At 38.8% G+C, this 16,593-nt stretch overlaps 1 protein-coding gene and 1 long non-coding RNA gene across 3 annotated transcripts in view; one reads left to right on the plus strand and one right to left on the minus strand.

Annotated features, from left to right (window-relative positions):
• Positions 1-16,593, minus strand: part of LOC306996212 — a 1,114,438-nt gene that overhangs the window by 818,141 nt on the left and 279,704 nt on the right. The window lies entirely within an intron of this gene.
• hnrnpl (heterogeneous nuclear ribonucleoprotein L) lies at positions 341-15,783 on the plus strand. 2 transcript variants are annotated; one of them, XM_079608013.1, is made up of 14 exons: positions 341-487; positions 1,176-1,294; positions 3,031-3,268; positions 3,411-3,496; positions 3,640-3,736; positions 4,283-4,355; positions 8,429-8,464; positions 8,710-8,778; positions 9,570-9,841; positions 10,144-10,265; positions 10,480-10,681; positions 10,942-10,999; positions 11,147-11,242; positions 15,465-15,783. In XM_079608013.1, the coding sequence occupies exons 1-14, from the start codon at positions 404-406 to the stop codon at positions 15,521-15,523; spliced, it is 1,611 nt and encodes a 536-aa protein (XP_079464139.1). In that variant the 5' UTR covers positions 341-403; the 3' UTR covers positions 15,524-15,783. The 2 variants fall into 2 exon arrangements, with proteins under 2 accessions (XP_079464139.1, XP_079464138.1); XM_079608012.1 differs by having other exon boundaries at positions 11,135-11,242; positions 15,465-15,673.

Genomic DNA, 16,593 nt, shown 5'->3' on the forward strand with positions numbered 1-16,593 from the left:
CAACTGTAAATATGTTCATATCTGTAAATATTCCAATTTACTATTCTTTAATCTTTAATCTTTTTGTTATTATGTGTCTTGTTGTATTTATGTGTGCTGTGCAATGGAAGCTTAATTTAGGCTACAGATAAAAATTATTTGTGTGTGCCAGCAGCCCAGCACACTTGGCAATAAAGCTCTTTCTGATTCTAATTTTGATAAACGTCATTTTGGTGCACCAGACCAGACGCATTCGAACGCGACTACGCATCCTTAAAATGTTGTCTAGGTAGGCAGCTTAATAAGTGTTGAAGCGCAGCCATTCCCAAAATTCCCTTTCCTCTCGCGTTTCCCCCTCCTCCTGCGGGTTGCCGTAGTTCCGGTAGTGGTGTGTTCCATTTTATAACATTTCATTTGAGACAACATGGCTGCTGCGGCTGGCCATTATTACGGTGACGGAGGCAGAGCAACAAAAAGACAGAAAACAGACGGCGACGGGATGGCCACGGTACTTTCATTTAATTCATGTTATTGTATTTTTTAGGTTTGTGGTGGTAGATACTAAATTTTTCTTGAAACGATTATTTTCTCCATTCAATACGTGATGCTATAAGGCTAGCTTGTAGCTAACACCAGTTTGTTAGTCTGTTTAGTTATGAGAAATAATCATGCGATTGTGGAGGATATAAGCATTACATATAAGATGATATATATAATATACATAATCTAATACAACTAATTGGTCCCTGTGGTTCGGCTAGGATTGCTTTCCTCAATGCGGATTCATTGTTCTGGTCAGTCGGAACAGCCTCTGAGAAACCATTCACACTGCTTGTTAACAGACTTCTTTTCATTTAGCCGAATGGAAGCTGTCGGAAAGTGCACGAGAAATTTCCAAAGCAGTAGAATTTCAGGTTTTGCGCGAAACACTAACGTAACCCTGGCTAGTGGCTAGATCATCATGGTATCTATACTCTGAGTGAATTACTGGCAACGTAACGTTAATTGGATAAATTTCTCTAAGTTAGTTTGAACCTTTATTTACTACAGTCTTACAGCACTGATTTTTACCTAGAGGCTATCGTAGTGAAGCAAATTAATGAATATTTTATATATTTGCTCTAAGCATTCACAAGGATTCTATTTTTGTTACTATTGTTTAATTGAACCCTTTGCTCTTTCCTTTTTATGTGCAGGAGGGTTACATTGACCCGCACAAGACCTTGCCCTCGCTTGTGGTGCATATACGGGGGCTTATTGATGGCATTGCCGAGGCTGACCTGGTGGAGGCGCTACAAGAGTTTGGCACTATAAGGTAACAATTGTCCCTGTCCCAAATGGAATCCTCAGCCCTTGTGGTTCTCATTCTAGTCCTTACTTTGTTGACAGAGATATTAAGTTACAAAAGGGTGTATTTGAGATTAATTTAGAACACTTAGGCTATAACAAAAATTCCTTTAAACCAGTGGTTCTCAAGTCTTTTTGACTCAATGGGCCTCCATTGTCCAACACAATAGCGATCTTTGCCCGTGACTTCACGACGCGGTTACGTGCGCTCTGGTTGGCAGAAGAAAAGTAATGACCGCTTGCAGCGCAAACACAGAAGAAAAATGGTTGTATCGTGCTGTGTGATCGGCTGTGTTAACAGGTTCGATAAGAGTAACCCCAAGAGCTTCTAAACAGCCTGAATCAAGAAAGAAAGCTTTGAATTTCTGCAATTAGGTGTCTAGAACCCAGCGTAAAACAATGGGAGCCAGCGGACCACGATCGCGTCTGCTACCTACATTTTGCGTTAAAAATTAAAACTAATTTTATAAATAAATGTTACTAGTAGGCTCTATCGCATTGATGGGTTAATTAATGAATGAATAACTGTACAAAATACCTCGGAAGACGTGTCAAAAGTGTTTGTTTACATAACTTTTTGTGCATGCTGTGACTGAGCAATGGAAGTATAATAACACTGACATACCCTTATAAATTAAAGGCAAATTATTGTATTTTCACCAATGTTAACCAATGTTATATATCAGAGGTAAGATAATTTTGATTCAAAATATAGCCCATGGATAAATTACACCTGTATTTTACTCTAGTTGTAACACATTTACCAGTTATCCTTAGTTAAAACAAGTAATATTCGTAATTATGACTTACTTATAGGCATATAAAGATTTGTACGGCTTCACCGACTCTCTGATAAACTTAGATGGCGTGTCGATGAGATACAGGCAGATGTCGCCGAATGTCAAATCTGGCCATGTGTCCGTGCTTTTGCTCCAATTCTCACTCGGGTGATATGGATCAGGCAGAGAACATGAACCCTGGTTATATAAAAGCTTAATCTTATATCTCCTTTTAGCTTCTTCGGACAAATAATTAGCATATGCTGACAAAACACAGGTAGACTGCTGCGAGTCTGCGACATGTTTTGGTTCTTTCTGCCAACCAGTTCACGCCCACGCCCATATTGTGACGTCACATTTGACTCCGGCGAACATCGCTATATTCAAAGGCCCCTGATATTGGAGAGCCATTTCCTCTGGTATTTCTGCTGTAATTATGAAAGTGCTGCTTTTATCCACAAGGAAGTGTTGATATATTAATTAGAGATTCTGATTCTGTATGTTTTTTTTTTAAATAAAATAATTGTTATTGGTGGAAAAATAAAGGATTTAATTTCTTTTTTTGCACTTTAAATTATTTTAAAACATATAATTATCAAATAAAATAATTTTAAGTTATCCTGTTGCCCCCTTGGAAGTTTAAGGCCTCTCGGTTGAGAACTGCTGCTTTAAATGAAACAAATTGTAATATCTGACTTAATAAAGAAAAGAAACGATACTAATGTCTTAATTGGTATTAAGAGAACTTGTTTAACCAATAATAGTACACCAAAAGGCATTTCTAATCCCATGATGATAATTCATTATTCAAGATTAGGTGGGAGTTTTTTCTTTTTCTTTTTTTCTTAACTGATTTGCATTTGGACCCTTTTGGCTAAATGTTTGAGGTCTCTAAATTGTCTGTGTGTGCGTGTTTGTCTTTCAGTTATGTTGTGTTGATGCCAAAGAAGCGTCAGGCACTGGTGGAGTTTGAGGATTTGGGCGGCTCCTCTAACGCAGTGACATATGCTAACAATAATCAAATCTACATTGCTGGCCGGCCATCCTACATCAATTACTCTACCAGTCAAAAAATCTCTCGGCCCAGTGACTCAGATGATACTAGGAGCGTCAACAATGTACTACTCCTCACAATCATGAACCCCATCTACCCCATTACCACGGTAAGTTGTTTAGATATTGATCATCATGGTCATATATTATAATGGTGTAGCTGAGTAGACTCTACTGTCTAGCTGTCTACTACTGCATCTGAGCTTGTCTTCATTCTTTGTGCCTCTGTTTATTGTCATTTCTTGTCCATAGGATGTTCTGTACACCATCTGTAATAACTGTGGACCCGTGCAAAGGGTTGTGATCTTCAGGAAAAATGGAGTTCAAGCCATGATCGAATATCCTTGAACAAAATGACTTCAACCTTCACTAATGTGTTTTAGCTTTTCACTAGAATAAAGATCAAACCCTGTACAAGTGTGTTTTAGGCTGCATGCTCTTATTTACAATAGAAATATTGTTCTCCTTGATTCTTGGTCACATTTGACTCGGTCCAGAGTGCGCAAAGAGCTAAAGCCTCTCTCAACGGAGCTGACATCTACTCAGGCTGCTGCACCCTTAAAATTGAGTATGCCAAGGTTAGTACCCAATAAAATGACATCAAACTGTTTTTGCTGTACAGTGCCTTCTACAGGCCTGAAGTCAATATGGTAAATTAAGTAATTCTGTAATAGGTGCATTTATTATTATTTTTCTTCATTAAAAGGTATAGGCTAGTGACTAAGCTAGTAACTAAATATTACACATAGTCAAAGGTAGTCATGACTCTTTTGGACTTTTCATTTTAATAAAGAAATGAACACTCTTCATGGTAACAAGCAATATTTTGCCAGCCAATCTTTTAAAGTAAGTTACTGTACTAAAAAAACCTATATTATCTAACACAATACAAATTGTATCTTACCGGTAGTTATTTATATTTGTTATGTAATTGTTATAAGTTGAATGCATATCTTATAAACGCATATCTGAATTCAGATTTCAGAATGAGCGCTTTGACATTTGCCGAAGGCTTATATGTAACACTCAAACTTTTAATGAGCAGGGACAATTCAATTGATTATGACTATTTATTACCCCTGTAAAAACTTATTCCTAATGAAATCTCACTTTTTATTGTACAGCCAACCCGTCTCAACGTCTTCAAAAACGATCAGGATACATGGGATTACACCAACCCCAATCTCAGTGGCCAAGGTACTGTACAGCCGTTGCACTGTCTGTGCTGCTCCTTATGTTTTGTGGGGATGGGTGTGTGGACAGGCCTCCTCAAATGACGCCCTTGGGAAGTTTGAAGTAACTTCAATAGTGGATCTTTTCCCAAGTACGTCACTTCAGTGATGCTGCTTCATTCTTGTGTTCCTTCTCTTTTTAGATTATAAAATATTTACACGGTTTTAGTTGTAAATGGACATTCTTTCTTACATGGACACGCATTCTTGCACATACGCAAAAAGAACATGCGCCTTTAAAAAAACGCACATTCGTTTATTTAATGGAAAGCCATGCTCTTGAGAGGGCATGATTGTCATACTGACTGCAGAAGCGCACATTCTTAGCTCATACTGACGTACACTGGTCTGTTGCGCATGCCACCGGTCTCGTGTTAAAGCACAAGTGTTTCTCATATAGCAATTCCTGAGAAGCAGGCACTCCTTTCACCTGTAGTCACTGAGCATGACACTGCATTAAGCAAATATTACATGATGGAGATTTTTTGCTTTGCAATAGAGATGGGGTATCCAGTCCTGCTCCTGGAGGGCCACTCTCCTGAAGAGTTAAGCGCCAACCCCAAATTAAACACTCCTGATCCAGCTAATCAAGGGCTTCAGGATCACAAAAAAATTTCCTGCCAGGTGTGTTGGGGCAAGTTGAAGCTGAATTTTGCAGGACGTTGGCCCTCCAGGAGCAGAATTTCACTGAACGGGGCTGTAGAGCCAGGCTGCATATAACAGGTTGATTTGTGAATGTAAAGATTCACAATGGTCCAGGCAAAATGTAGTGAATCATTCAGGAACCAACTTTACCCAGATTAAGTTGTTTTAGAATTCAGAATACGTTTTCTTTTTCTCTCAAGACTAAAGCTTGTTTGTCTTTGGCCAGAGTTTATGTACTTATGCAAAATATCTATGTATCCGGTATCAATGGGTAAAATTGCTGAGCATTTTTACTCCTGAGATGTGATGCGTTAAGCTCCTGTGCTTGAACTAGCTGCTGAACACATTTTGCATCCAACAAAACATTTCCATGTACTTAGGTTTCTCTGCAAGACACACTCGCAGCACTTCAGCAAGCCACATGGGACAGCCAAACGGAGCTCATGGCAACTTTAAACACTTCAAAGTCTGCAGTTTCATTCGTATCGAAGTCGCACGGATACAAAACACTCAAGATATCCCATTCTCTACAAAGGTGGCGGACATCTCTGAATTAACAACACATTTTAGGGACATGAGTATAATCTCTTTGGATAACACATTACAGATATCACCGAAGACTTTCACACATCAACACCGACCAAGCGACTGATCAAGCAGCAAACACATGAAGGGAAGTGGTACAGATACACAGAATGACAGAAGAATTACACAGATATTTTCTTCTCGTTCCCTGCCTAATGCCGTCATGTTTCTTGGGTGTTTGGGCTACTTTTGCTCTCGCTTCTCTCCTCTTTCCTGAGAACATCATGCGAACATGCCGCACTGACATAAGTGACAACACCAGATCAGGATTGCTACAACACAAGTGCCATGGTCAGAGATCGCCATGACATCATGCCAAGCTGACATTGCCGTGACAACATACTATCAGACAAATCGTTCGAGATTTATGCAGAGATCATCATGACAACACGGAAAGTTGACATTACCACCATGACACAAGTCAAGAGTGCTTCAACACAGCGGCGGTGGTCTCGTTGCGCACAGCACAACAAGTTTGAGATCGTCACTACTCACCTGGCCAAGAACAGACATTTGTCTATACATAACGAACAGATGACATCGGCTTTACACCGTGACACATCCAAAACCGCATGATCACAGGCCACATGCTCTGACATCAACGTGAGATTGTTGCAAACACATCCTTTCGCCATCTTGCTAACAATAGTGAAATGCACCAGACAAGACACTATGGGTGACAATAGCGACAAAACACCGCCGTAACACTCGGGAAGGACCGCAGCTGCCCACCGATCACACAGACAGATCCTCAGCTCTCCCTCCCCAAGCCCTGTCTCTTTGTGGACTGAAGTGCTTTCTCTCTCTCATTTCTTCATCCCTCCTCCTCTTCCTCTCTATGTTAAATCTGTTTTATTCATTGGGCACGGCTGACCGTGTTCTGATCCCTGTGTTACGCCCCCTGTGTGACGCAGGTGTGGATAAGTCTGATTGGTGATGTGGCGTCTCTTCTAAACTCAACACCGTCTGCCGTCTGCTATCCACCTTTGCTACTACGGTAAGCACCTATGTGCCTGGAATGCACCAAAAGCACATGCAGTGGACTGGGAGGAATATCCTAAAGAACTGAATGAAAGCGAAATCATCAGGAAAAGAGCGACTGGTAAAGAATATCACACTTCCACCATGGTGCCTGCTGCATTTATTTAAATGGGCATATAGCACATTGCTCATTTAAACTGTTTGTCATAGCTGGATCAGCTAGAACTTCGTTGGTAAGATATTTTGAATAACACATTGGGAAGACCTTGATTAACACTTTCCTGTGGCCTTTTAAGCCTAAATAAAGAATACTTTCACCTCACCCCCCCTTTGGTGGTGGATACATGTAGCTCTAACATTATTATTATTATTTTGGGACTATTTGAGTATGGTTGTTTTCCCACAAGTGACTGATATTTATTGTGTTGTCTTTAGAAGGTAACATTTGCTGTGGCAGTGAATGTTCCTTATAGTCCTGAAGCGCTTTTAAGTCAGAAAATATGAAATTACAAATTTTCTGTTTTGTAAATGCATGTTATTGATCTTGAGAACTGTGTGTGTGTGGTGACAGTGAATTCACCAAGTACAACATGAAGTTGATCCAGGAACAACATTCCAGTAAAATCAATAAGATTTGAGTTCCAAGTTTACAGTTTGGCACGTTTAGGCTTACAACCAGGCTTAGGTGCTTCCTTCTACATCAGTGTTGGCCTATTATTTCCTTCTGATTTTAGGGATAAATTATGGATGGGGTTAGGACAACATTTTCGGACAGGAATGTTGTTCCAGGATCTACAAAATATGTTAATCCAGAAATGTGTCTGTCTTGGCAAAAACACGGTGACCACTTGATTTTGACCTTATGTTTGAATCAATATTATTATTCAAACTTCTGGTGATGTATGCCAGACTCTTCAATAATTTAGTCTGCTAAATCCCCATCCCTTAATTACAGTCTATTGAAAACTCGCATTCAGATCTACCTCCGTCCTTTCAACAACCAATGGATGAAACCCTGGCCTGTCCTATTTTTTTTATCTCGATTGTTTCAATTAGGTTTCACAATACACAGAAGAAAAGGTCCTTCAATTTCATCACGACATAACTCTAAAAAGACCTACCACATTATCATTTGGCAGCCATGTTCATGTGTCTAGTCAATTTGAAATCAAAATTCACCCCCATTTACTTGAATGCATTTTTTCTTGGCTTATTGTCCATGATTTATTTGTGCGCATTATTACAACTGTTCCAAATGCGCATTTATTTTCACATGAAATTGGATGTTCAATGAGAACATTAGGATAAGTCAGATTAAAGAAAGTAAAACTGGTTGCAAACAGTGTTTAATGTTTACTTCAACTCAACTCCACCCTTTTAGAAAAGCCTTAAACCCCTTCCTAAAGTTTTTTTGTTTATTTTTTCCAATTTATGTGAAACATGAATTCATTCTGTGTTCATTGAAATCCCTGTCTAAAATGTAGGTAAATAAACATCACTGTATTGTTTTAGTAGTCTCTGCTCTCCTTTTCTGTGAAATCTTGTATTATGACTTTGATGTAATTTAATTGAAGACCATTTATTTTGGTCTCAAGCACAGATAAAATATCTAGAACCAGGCTACTTTTGTGCTGATTTTTCATTCAATTAATCAATACATATTGTTCTTTTGAACCCCTCTTGGAACCTGTGATTTTACATTCTGACACAAGTGAAATTAATAAATGCATATTTAGTTTTCGAAGTAAGATTATTTAATCATGTTCTTGTTGTATTTATTTTTATTACTTTTTTTAAATTGATTTGTGTGTATACCTGTCTGTGCAGATACCGATGCAGATGGCAATTGGAACAATACAGAAGGTGTGTGTTTGGTTGTGTATGAAAGATTTTTTTGGATTATGTAAATAGTTAAGAATAGTAGAATAACCTGACGTCATTCAAAATCTCCATTATGGCTTCCTTTAGTATTGCAGCAATCGTGATTTTTGTATTTTTAACACCTAACTCTCACTGCATGTCACTCACTGAACTGCACAGCCCTACCTTTTTCTTTTGTTTGTGCTCACAGTAGTTGTGATGCTGTATTGCTGTTTTGTCTCTTTTAGATCCCAACGCTAACACGAACAAGCGGCAGAGGCAGCCAGCACTACTTGGGGATCATCCACCTGAATATGGTCAGTTTGATACACATTATCAAATGGCCCAAATAGAGGCACAGAATCTAGTGGTGGGCAGATCGAGGCTTCGTGAAACAATGAAACAGTTGAAGCAAATGTGCCATATTGTGTCGAGGCTTCAAAACAATCCGACATCCGTCTCAACGGTGATACCTAGTGGTCACTTGCAGGTGTTGATCTGAAACAACCTTGACAACGAGCCATTAAAAAATGTGTTGGTTTTTTATTATTGTATTTTTTTGAATACGTGAAGCTTGTAACCTGTAGGCTCCTCACTGTGCATAATGTTTTTTTGTATTTTATTTTTGTATTTTAAACTGTGCATAATGTTATTTTTATTTATCTATTAATCTATCTGTCTATATATATTTATATAATCTATATGTGTCACTATATGTATACTCTGTCTGTCTCTAGCCTATCAGTCAATTTGTACATTTAAATGTAAGCCTAAATATAACTAAACAAATCGCACTGTAAATGTCACTATTACCAAAAATCCGCTATCTAAAAATCAATTCCTCTCACAAACCCTTTGAGGTCAAGATGCGTTAACTTCATTTTTATACAGATGTGTGGTCTGTTCCCGACCCTGTCAATCAAACGCTGATTCGGCGGACCATGCCACCTGTCGAAACATCTGCGCTTTGGGACCTCAAAGCTTCGGAACATCAGTTTCGCGTCAGCCATCCCTAACAGAATCCGTCCCTCTAGCTTTTAAAGGTGCTTATTGTGTATTTTATTCAGTCCCCTCTCTCTAATTATTTTATTTACTTTTTTTTTTATAGCTGGTCCTCAGGCTGGCTATGGTCACTATGATGACACTTATGGACCACCTCCTCCACCCACTCACTACGAGGGTAGACGCATGGGGCCCCCAATAGGGCGTGGCCGTGGCGGACCACGGTATGGTGGGACACAGTACGGACATGGACCTCCTCCACCAGACTACAACGCTCATGCTGACTCTCCTGTGGTCATGGTGTACGGTCTTGAGCCCACCAAGATCAATGCAGACAGAGTGTTTAACATATTCTGTCTCTACGGAAATGTGGAAAGGGTGAGTGGGTGATTCTATACATGTGGCATTGTGGAGCTTATGATCCTCAGATGAAGAACTTATAGGTTCAACTGTGCCTTAGAATTATAACCAAGTAATGGCTGAAAGCATTTGTCAAGCAAACCTTAAGTTAAGAGACTTCTGCATACTGCATAAGTCTCTTAATCTCACCAAGGCTGCAGTTATTGCAAGAACTACATTTGTTTGAAATAGTTTTTTGTACCATTAATGTCTTTTGAATAAAAAAACTTTTGAACGATAGTCTACTTATGTGTTGAATATTTGTGTGTTTGTGTGCTCAGGTGAAGTTTATGAAGAGTAAACCAGGTGCTGCGATGGTGGAGATGGGAGACTGCTATGCCGTGGATAGAGCCATTTCACACCTTAACAACAACATGCTGTTTGGACAAAAACTCAATGTCTGGTGTGTACAATATAATCTCTTTTAGAGCATGCATATCCATTATACATCTATTTTATTATACATTACTTTTTTCTTTTTTTAATTTACTTAGTTATTTAATGTAAAATGGTTTGACCATAAAGTTAACTTTTCCATTCAAGACAAGTAAAACTAAATCTGCATGATTTCTGTCTGTGTGTACTACTATTTGTTTTTTTTTTCTATTGGTTTGCAGTGTATCCAAACAGCAGGCCATAATGCCGGGTCAGTCATACCAGCTGGAAGATGGCAGTTGTAGTTTTAAGGATTTTCATGGCAACAGAAACAACCGTTTCACCACTGCTGAGCAGGCAGCCAAGAACCGCATCCAGCAGCCCAGCAACGTACTGCACTTTTTCAACAGTCAACCAGACAGTACTGTTGAAGTTTTCAGTCAGGTCAGAAATCTTATGTCATTTAAGGTTGCAGTGTTTAGTCTGAGTGATATATGTGCACTTTTTTTTTTTTATTTTTTTTTACATTGCACTTTTAATCTTTTAACAAGAACATTAACTTGCTATAACTTCTGCCTTTTTTTACAACTCTCATTTGTTTTCCATTTTACTTGAATATACGCCATAATAGTCATTGGGACAAAGATGTTTTGAGCTTTAAAGATCTGTGTGTGCTCAGTTTTTTTCTGTATCTTCATCTACAGATTTGTGATGAGTTGGAAATAAAGAGCCCAGCCAGTGTCAAACTGTTCACTGGCAAGAGTGAGTTACTAATTGGTTTTATATGTTTGCAAATTAAGTCAATTTATTGTGTGAATTATGTGGTAAAGTGTATATATAGGTGGTGTATGTTTTGTTCTATGTAAATACACTTGTGTTGTGTGTGCTCTTGTGTTGGTGGAACTCCAGGTGAGAGAAGTTCATCTGGTCTGTTGGAGTGGGAGTCCGTAAACGATGCTATGGAGGCTCTTGCGATGATAAACCACTTCCAGATGAAGAACCCTAGTAAGTACTCAGCTTACATCCAGCCAGCACACTTTCATGCTACTGCAATGTGACTACTATAGTAATGGCAGCTAAACGATTTTGTACTGGTCCGAGGTATTTCGGAGCTGTTTTGCTCTAAGGCGAGTAACACCGCATTCTTCATCACATCATAATCTAAACTCTGCTCAACCGTCAACGCGGAACAAACTTCTTGAGCTTTCCTAACCAGTTTACACTGCAACAGCAGCGGCCAAACATTTTGCGGCCATTGAAGCGTGGCGGCGATGCATTCAAACTAGTGTTGTCAAAAGTACCGACTTCGGTACCAAGTCGGTACTGAAATTAAAAAAATGTGACGCTTTGAGCGCTGTTGAGCGTAATCATAAACACCTCTGATTGCCCATTGTGTTCAGGAGCTCATCGGATATGTCTGTGATTGGCTACAATGATCAACGCACGGGAGCGTTTGAGAGCACACGGAAGTGTTTGAAAGTGTTTTGAAAGCAAAAGCAGGCGTCTATCAGCGCCAGTGGATCGATCCGCTGATAGACGCCTGCTTTCAAACGCTCCCGTGTGTATCTGTGTAATCGCTCGCTGAAGAGCGTTATTGATGTATATTTACAAAATGTTTTTGAAGCGCTGATCATTGTAGCCAATCACAGACATATTTGATGAGCACGTGACAATGGCCGGCCATTCCGAGGTGTTAACGATTCCGCTCAACAGCGCTCAAAGCGTCACATTTTTTAAATTTCAGTACCGACTTGGTACCGAAGTCGGTACTTTTGACAACACTAATTCAAACACAGTGAAGTATGTATCCACTTTCACGGAAGAACTCGACTAACGCAATTTGTTTACTGATATCAAAACTTTGACTTGCAAATTGCGTCGAGACCACTGATCTATATAGAATGACTTGATAGCTCATGACGTCATAAACAGTGAAGCCACCGCGCCGCCATATTGGTATTCCCTAGTGAGCTTAGGCGTTCTATCGAATCAATAGGATTTTTTATGATTTGACAGAGAAAACATTGGCTAACGAGACAACAAAAGCACATGTTGCTGAGGGACATTGAGTGTTGATGACGCCCAGAATTAATTTTGATTGATGAATCTGAATGTAGTGTTTACATGAACGCTAAACACGTGATCAGGTTGATGTGCGCGTTTATGTCACAAGCTTCAAATCAGAATAGATTTTTTGACATGCGCTGTTTGCACATAACTCCATTCGCCGAATCCGCCATTTTTGTCTGACAAAGCAGTCAGGAGAGTTAATTTAGTAGATTAACGTTGGAGGATTTGAATTTGAAAAGCGGAGTGTACTGACGCCTTTTCGCGGTTAAAACAACATTCCTCATGTTCATTTGTTTATTTGATGCTATAAATTAACTAGAAGGAAGAGATTATTGGTTCACGAGCAGCTTTAACGGAGGCTCGACAGCGATCTGTCACACATTAAATTATTAATGTGTTATATAAATGTTTAAATTTCTTGACAAAATTGCCAAATTTGAAAGTTGAGGCTTTGTTTCATATTAAAAGTAACCTGTTCTGTCCTGTCTGTCGGCGCGTTGTCAGCGTCCTCTCTGCTCCGCGATGTATTTTTCACTGCGTGAGAACAGTGTGGCGTGAGCGCCGTGGCTTGTTGGACATAGCAACAGAAGGGGGCGGGTCTTTGCGAACGGTCAATTTGGAGACAATGAACATACCGTTGTGCCGTGCTGTTTATATTTATCACGCAGTAAAAATGAAAACGTAAACGTAGCCCATGCCTGTAATGTATATCGGAAATGTGTTTAAAAATCATATCACCGTTATTGAGAAATTATATCGCGATACATATTGATATTGAATTATTGTCCAGCCCTAGGCATAATACAAATTGTATGGGTTAATGTAATGGTAAACGGACTCTGCACGAAGCTCTTTTGAAGCTGTCAAATGGTGTTGCTATTGGACACTTAATTGTGATTATTGCTGCTTTGAGGTTTCTTATAGGCTACTGTTTTATCGTTTTTGTTTTTTTGAAGAAGCATTACTTTTGCTTCGGAGAAAACAACACGGGAATAGCGACAATTGTGCATATAAATGACTACTTATAGGGTATTACAACCTGCCGGCAATTTTCTACATCCTTTTGTGAACCGTCGTTTTACACTTGTATGCTGCACAGCGGGTCATCTTAAAAGTGACGTCGGAGCTACCAATCTCTGTATAACGGCTGTCGGAGCCCTCTGCTGGTAGGGAATTGTAAGATGGCCGCTCGAACACTTCCGGTGGCTTCACTGTTTCTGCAAAACAGGCCCTTGTGAAAATGACCGTCATCCCAATACTTGACTTCAGTGATGTTGTCTATAGAACTGCATCCAATTCTCTACTCAAGAAATTGGATGTTGTTTATCACAGTGCCATTCGTTTTGTTACTAAAGCCCCATACAACACCCACCACTGCACTCTTTACTCAATAGTTGGATGGCCTTCGTTACACACCAGACGCCTAAATCATTGGCTCCAGTTAATCTACAAGTCCTTACTAGGTAAAACACCATCTTATCTAAGCACTTTAATAACCATATCTGTACCTACACTTAACCTGCGTTCGAGTAGATATATTTCTTTAGTTGCTACAAAAACTCGCACCTCATTTGGCCGTTTTTCTTTCAAATTTTCAGCTGCAAATGATTGGAACACTTTACAAAAATCTCTCAAACTCGAATCCCTTGTTCCTGTCACTACTTTTAAAACACTACTCTCCAACTTACTGACAGATCATTGTACATGTTGACGCTCTTTGCTTGTTAATGTTTTAGCACAGTCAACAAAGCCTCAACGTATTTTGCACATATTCAATTGAATTCAACTAAAACTATTTGCACATTACTATTAAGTCTGGATTATACTATTATTCTATTGATATTCCTCTCGCACTGCCACTTTACATTTTTAAACAATCTACTTTTAACTTCTTATTAATTTTTAAATGTCTTCTATATGTATGATTGTGTATTTGAATGTTTGTATGCTGTGTGTAACTTTGTTGCCTTGCACCTTCTGCCTTATCTTGGCCAGGTCGCGGTTGCAAATGAGAACTTGTTCTCAACCGATTAACCTGGTTAAATAAAGGTGAAATAAAAAAATAAAAATAAAAACTGCCTGGTGGCAGTTTAGAACGTCATGAGCTATCCAGTCATTATATAGATCAGTGGTCGAGACACAGATTCAGATTCACCCTCCTCCGGCAAGATCCCATTTTCCTCCATATATTCCATTCCTTAATCTCCCTCTTTACTGCACCTTGAGGCACCTTGATGTGATGTAAATCCACGATTGCAAATTAGTCATCTTTACAACATTTTTCTAATTGCTGCACCGTAGGTAGACCGAATTGCAAACTCCTCTGAAGGGAATTCGGCAGTGTTTTTGAGTGTCTTCTAAATTTGATTTAAAGTAAAAACCCCAAGGCAAACGATAAATAAGTCAAATTTCATTAGATCGAATGAACCATGTGTTTACTGAATCTGGTCGTTCAAACCGTAGAAAAGCTTGGACTGGCGGACGAGCCTCCAATTTATGTTGCGACCGTCTAGGGCCAGCCGTAACGAATGAATGTGCGCTCACTCCCAAAGATAATGTTCAATCAAATATACATTTATTAACAAAAAATAGTGAAAACCAGGGGTTAAATTCAGGAGTGGACGAGGCCGAAATAATAAACAAAATAACTAGTTTAGTACCCTCTATATTCCCTAAAGAAAAAAATCTAATCAAAAGAATACAACGCAACTTCCCTAACTCCTTAACCCAAAACATAGAATAAACGTATGCAAAAAAAAAAACGGTGTCACACTCCCTACTTCCCCTATATTGATTTACAAATAATATTTAAACAATATAACTGAAGGCCTAAGTAATTCAAAACAACCTAAGAGTTATAAATCGAATGAATAAAAGCAAGGTTTACAAAAGGCATACAATCACAGAGGAAATCCAGACAGAGCAAAAACAAATGGCACGCATTGGGCCTCCATAGAGTGTTTGGGGTGGTCCTTTTCAACGGATCCAAAATTAGACCAATCAGGATCTCTGCTGGCTTGAGTGCAGGCCACACCTTCTCCTGCAACAGAAACACTCAAACACAAACGTATACTTCTAAATGACATGGGCTGTAAGTTAACACCAGTAAATCATAATGTCCCCTAAATCTCATCTTTCTCTTTTTTTTTTCCCTTAGGTGGGCCTTACCCGTACACTCTTAAACTGTGTTTTTCAACTGCACAGCACGCCAACTGAAACCCATAACGCCCACCAACCTTCCCGGTGATCCCAGCACCATAGCATGTCTTAATTCTTGACCTGGAGGGAAAGAAATGGGACTGTAATTTCCAGAATAAGACTGGACTCAATGTTTTGTATCATTGTTCATTTTTAAATAAATCTTTTTTTAATTGATATTAATATACTTTTTTTCTTTTCTTTTTTTGGACCAGTCTTGTATAACAGTAAATTTGTGCCGAAATGTATTAAATTAGTAAAGACATCATTGTGAATCAGTTTGTGTCTTGTGTATGTGGTTTGGCTCAAAACAGTGGGATTGCTGGTGTGCTATGGAAACAGCCGGCCAAGCAATTAACCTTAAAACAAAATGAATACCAACTTTACCAAACAGAATGGAGATCAATACACATTTGTGGTAAATGTTTTCATGTGACACTGAAGACTGGAGTAATGCTGAAAATTCAGCTTTGCCATCACAGGAATAAATTAAATTTTAAAATAGGAAAATTATTTTAAGTTGTAATATTTCACTGTTACTGTTTTATTAAGTTTTTGATCAATTGAATGCAGCCTTGGTGAGCACAAAAAACAGGGTCCCCGCGGATCCTTAAAAGGTCTTATATTCGATTTTTTTTTTAATTTAAGGCCATAGTCTTATTTTTACCTATGAAAGGTCTTAAATTTTAGATCACTGTGTCAGTGCAGTTATAGGTCCCCAAATTAGTTTTTGTCTTATATTTATATCATATTATGTTGTTATATTAGAATATCACGAGCAAGAGTAGCCTACCGTTTTCCTGTGCACAATTGCATGTGCTATTTATTTTATACAACAGTTAAAGTTAACATTGTGTGTTACTTTTTGTATTGTCAATATTGTTTGTTCCCCCCTTTATTTCGCCGACGAGAATTTCATAATGAAACTAGTCCAACAGACAGCGATTATTTTTTTAAAACTGAAATCCGCATTTTGCCGTTTGAACAAATTGGTTGGATAAATGACTCCAACAACTCGCTTATTAAAACAGTGACTTACTGCCACCTACTGGCGGGTTTAGTTTCATATTTAAAGTAGGCCTACCCAA

This window comes from Phoxinus phoxinus (genome assembly GCF_949152265.1).
Source record: "Phoxinus phoxinus genome assembly, chromosome: 3".
NCBI lineage: Eukaryota > Metazoa > Chordata > Actinopteri > Cypriniformes > Leuciscidae > Phoxinus > Phoxinus phoxinus.

What these genes read in the sequence shown, in the direction of transcription:
- hnrnpl (XM_079608012.1), top strand. Translation starts at nt 404, where the DNA reads ATGGCTGCTGCGGCTGGCCATTATTACGGTGACGGAGGCAGAGCAACA. An exon ending in TTAAAATTGAGTATGCCAAG is followed by an intron (nt 3,737 to 4,282) that starts GTTAGTACCCAA and finishes TTTATTGTACAG; the next exon opens with CCAACCCGTCTCAACGTCTT. An exon ending in CAATTGGAACAATACAGAAG is followed by an intron (nt 8,465 to 8,709) that starts GTGTGTGTTTGG and finishes TGTCTCTTTTAG; the next exon opens with ATCCCAACGCTAACACGAAC.